Below are 4,336 nucleotides of genomic sequence, written 5' to 3'. Positions count from 1 at the left end.
TGGGATCACATTCTACATCCTCTTGACCTGTTTCTCTTCTTTTATCATGGCTTCCAGATGCATGACAGCTGTTCGAGAACAGCAGCTGGTCAATGTCTGCTGCTCCTACCACAGAGGTAATAACTGGCATGAGAACTCCAGACTCTTCATCTGCATCTTCATCAGCTTTCAGGAACAGAGTCTGATCTTTGCTGTGGTCTGTTTCTCCACGAGTCGGACTCAACATGAAGGTTCCAGTCTCCTGCTTCAGTCCAAGCCGCTCTCTCTCCTGACTGGTGGGGATTTCTTCCTGCTCCTCTTTCACGCGTGGAGGCTCTGGCTCCTCTTTGACAATACTGGAGTTCATCTCCTCCTTCCAGAGCTGCTGATCAGCAGGAACCTCCTCCTCCTCCTCCTTACAGACATGTTGCTGTGGACAATCTGGAGGACAGATTGAAGGAATTGGACGCCGCTGTGATGAAGCAAGCATGCGAGGACAAACATACATACTTATTCTGGGTGATTTCATTCCGGGTCTCCAGGTGATATCTCGCAGTCTTCGCTGATGATCGATCTTCACTCCGTTTTGTTCACTCGGTTCTTTACAGGCAATCTTTGGTCGCTTTTTAAAAAGGCATCCTGTTCAGCTGAAATACCTGCAGACGAAACAAATGATTCCCTGTTATCTTCTGCTACAGCTGATTGTACCGTTAATTTAAAATCAATAGAAATGGAGAATCGTCTCCCTTTATTCCTCTAGAAACTACAAATATCATTTAAAGAACAGGAATACCAATGCAAAAATAAATGTCATGGAAAGCAGAAATATACATAAATACATGCAATATAACCGGAAAATACGAAATACTAATGACATCACTGTCTTTTAAACCTATTATATAAGGAATCGTCTTTTGTCTAAATATAATCTCAAAGCCTAAAAGTAGAATTTGTTCTTTAAAGAGTTCATGACACAAAATTGAGATTTTTAAACATAATAGATAATAGAGAAATCCGACCCCAATGAAATATTTAAAAGTTACAAACACACATTGCGTCATCCCACTGAGAACAAAGAACCGTTCTTGTGACTAGCATTTTAGCGGACTAGCATTTATCCCACTGAAAGACATCGACCCGGATATGACGTCAGTGACAGAACGAATCTCGGCTTCGTTTTAGTGTTGGGCAAATAACACCTAGTTCTGATCAAATAAACCAATCGGAGATATACCAGATATTTAGCAGTGCAATGGTATAGTTTATATAATCGAATGTGCAAAGAATGATTGGAAAAAAAGACGCTAATAGCGTTAGCGCGAAGCTAACGGCTAAGTTCAATGTCAAATTCAATATGAATGCTAACAGAGCAGCTATCCAGTTAAGCTAGCTATCGCCGGTTAAGCTGTGATGACGCGATGCGGCATTAAAGACGCATCACACGCAGTTCAGTAAATTTTGAACGTTAAAATATATCCCGGTTTGTAAAGAGGATCCCGGTCAAGATGTCCAAATTCCATAAACCGGTTCTTCAGTTTTGGAAAATATCGTTAACGGCTAGTTTCCGACCCACCGTCTTCAAAAACCCAACAGAACGAACTCGGGCGTTGTTATAACGGAACATTCATTTCCCCAAGGACCCCTTAGCTGCCCAAGGTGCCTGATGTAAAAACACTAAATTCAGCGTTGGACAGTTACGGTACAAAACAAGCAATCATAATACAGTAGTCCCTCATTTTGGGGGGTTACGTTCTAAAAATAACCCGCAATAAGTGAAATCCAGAACGCAGAAGCAACGTCAGTCTGCGGCGGCGTTATTACGGCGTTATTACGCAAAGCAAGTCTGCTGCCAGAAGTTTATAACGCTGCAAGGAACTAGGTCAGAGTCACATGCTGCAAATCGAGTTGATAAAGAGATATGAAATATTAAGTTTACTAAATAGATTTAAGAGTGAAATAATTTAATCCTGTTTACAGACAACCAAAACTGAATTGTTCAGGTAACGTCAAGTTCCTGCGAGCAGAGAAAATCCAATCACAATCTAAAATCACTGTTTGTCATCTCGGTCATTTTGTAGAACAACAGTATCGGGTTGTCATGGAAACCACGAGTGATATGATCAATACTGAGCTCACTGGATGAAAGACGGATGCGACGGACCGTCCCGCTGTCAGATATTCTACTTTCACAGTTCGCTTATTTTAAAACTCTTATTGGACACTTTTCAACAATCTCAGCGACGTCCGTTCAGGTCCTTCGGAGCCGATCGGTGAGCCGATCGATTGATCCGGGGCAGCGGTTCCTCTGCTTCAGGTCAGCAGGTGTCTCTGGCAACATGTCAACAGGTGAGGCAGGAAGTACGAGGCGGCGCCGTCATCCGGGATCAGCTCAAGGAACTCGGCTGGGCTCATCTCCATGGCAACCACAACCACCGTCTCTATCGGGACGAGGGTGGAAATAAAAAATCCACGAGCGTTTAAAATCGGGGGGCGGGGTTTAAACACAGAGGGTCACGTCTACCTTTGAGAGCAGCCAATAGGATGCCGTTATCCGCTGCCGCTCTCGTCCTGTTGCAGAGCTCAGGGAGCAGCTTCGTCCACCACAACACCTGCACAGGTGAGACAAGGGGGGGGGGGGCGATGCAGCGTGAGAAGGTCCACGGCGCGGGGGCGGGACGCCGCCGCTGACCTTGTCTTCGTCTTGGAAATGATGGTTGCCGTAGGCGACGATGGCCTGAGGACATCGGTCCAGCAGCTTTTCAATGCAGCTGTCGTACTGCCCCCTTCTGGTGGCGCGGAGCAGGTGCAGGCTGAACCCCCAGGAGGTCTCCTCCGGCAGGCCGTCCAGCAGGGGCGAGACGGCGCCCACAGACAGGGACGGTCCACACAGCAGGGACTGGAGACGCGGACAGAGACGTCACGAAAACGTCCCCGCTCATTTCCAGAGCTTCTTTAGCACGTCTTTGTATCGCCCTTCCTCCATGTTTGTACAGACCTGGAGTTTGTGTGGCGCCTCCTGGTGTTGGGCGTTGGACGTGCGAGCGGGATTGAGAACAGTCAGCCACGGGTAAAGAGCGCCGTAATGGCAGCACGAGTTGATCTGAAACGCACACAAACGTCTCAACATGGCCGACAGAGGGGGCGAGGGCGCTAAATCAAACCGTTCAGCTACCAGATCGTCGGCGCTCTTCAGCGGGCCGCGCCCCCGCGGAGGGTCCGGGCGCGCGTCCGTCAGCCGGTCGATGTAGACGGACGCCACCCTGAACAGAAGTTCCTGAACGACATCTTCCTGTGAGGAGGCCGTGAGTATCGCCTCCCAGAAATCCACCTGGAGGCAGCGCTCGCAGCCCAGCGCCTACACGCACGCACGCACACACACACACACACATGCACACACACGCACACACACACGACGGGAACGCTCTCAGACCCGGCGCCCGCTGGCCGTGGGACCGCCAGCGGGTTTGTGAATCGCACACCTTGAACACGTGATCGGCTTGTTGCAGCTGGACGCCGCCGCTGGCGTGTAACGCCACCATGGCGGCCACCAGCAGCCCGGGTTGGGAGTTAACCAGCTGGTGAAGTGATGGTGACGAGGTAATCTCCTGGATGGGGAGGGGGGGGGGGGGGGGGCGTTACCCAGGTGATGACCTGTGTTGATGCGATTTGTGCTCATTCTGACCCATCTTGCTGTGCTGAATGCTCGCCACGGCGCCCATGGTGGCGAAGCGGCAGATGAGCGGGCAGCTCCCCTGCTCCAGGTCGTAGGCCTCCACCTTCGAGAGTCCGACACATCGCGTCACAACAGGGTCGCCGCGGCAACGCTACGTTTCAGAATAAGATGACCTTGCATCCTCTGGTTGCCACGACGAACAGCGCCCCGCCTCCACAGCAGACGAGCCCAGGCTCCTGCTCCACCTGAACCGCAGGGGGGGGGTAAGACTCGATGGGGGGGGGGGGGGGGGCATGGTCTGAATCAGCACCTTCCACTCACCTGCACGATGTGCTGTGAGGAGAACGGGTGGCAGTTGTACACGTGCACCATGTTCAGGCAGGACCCTTCAGCTTCACCCAGCAGGGCTGATGACGTCATCAGTCGATGACGTCATTAACATATTTGGGTTTTCCCAAATGACATGAAAAGTGTTCACTGAGCAGGAAGAACAACGCTGCCCTTACAGATAATCGATTATTGATTTGAATGAACTTCCCTTAATGTCAGTTAAACTTTTACAGAATCACTAAAACCCGCAGTGTTATTATTATTATTATTATTGTTATTATTATTATTATTATTATTATTATTATTATTATTATTATTGTTATTATTATTATTGTTATTATTATTATTATTGTT

The 4,336-nt window shown here is 49.1% G+C and overlaps 1 protein-coding gene across 1 annotated transcript; it reads right to left on the bottom strand.

The window, feature by feature from the left end:
* Positions 1 to 1,979: 1,979 nt before the first annotated feature.
* Positions 1,980 to 3,518, bottom strand: LOC137913852 (BLOC-2 complex member HPS3-like). The gene is made up of 6 exons (XM_068757482.1): positions 3,459 to 3,518; positions 3,152 to 3,268; positions 2,975 to 3,079; positions 2,669 to 2,875; positions 2,501 to 2,588; positions 1,980 to 2,417 (listed from the first exon to the last, which is right to left on the bottom strand). The coding sequence occupies exons 1-6, from the start codon at positions 3,516 to 3,518 to the stop codon at positions 2,290 to 2,292; spliced, it is 705 nt and encodes a 234-aa protein (XP_068613583.1). The 3' UTR covers positions 1,980 to 2,289.
* Positions 3,519 to 4,336: the final 818 nt, after the last annotated feature.

Source organism: Brachionichthys hirsutus, unplaced genomic scaffold (genome assembly GCF_040956055.1).
Source record: "Brachionichthys hirsutus isolate HB-005 unplaced genomic scaffold, CSIRO-AGI_Bhir_v1 contig_445, whole genome shotgun sequence".
In the NCBI taxonomy this organism is placed as follows: Eukaryota; Metazoa; Chordata; class Actinopteri; order Lophiiformes; family Brachionichthyidae; genus Brachionichthys; species Brachionichthys hirsutus.
Note: the sequence above shows the minus strand (reverse complement) of the source record. Positions and strands in the feature narration are given on the sequence as shown.

Coding starts and splice junctions, on each gene's coding strand:
- LOC137913852 (XM_068757482.1), bottom strand. CDS start 3,518: ATGGTGGCGTTACACGCCAGCGGCGGCGTCCAGCTGCAACAAGCCGAT. Junction 3,269..3,458: donor AAGCCGATCACGTGTTCAAG/GTGTGCGATTCA, acceptor GCCTCCTCACAG/GAAGATGTCGTTCAGGAACT. Junction 2,589..2,668: donor ATTTCCAAGACGAAGACAAG/GTCAGCGGCGGC, acceptor TCACCTGTGCAG/GTGTTGTGGTGGACGAAGCT.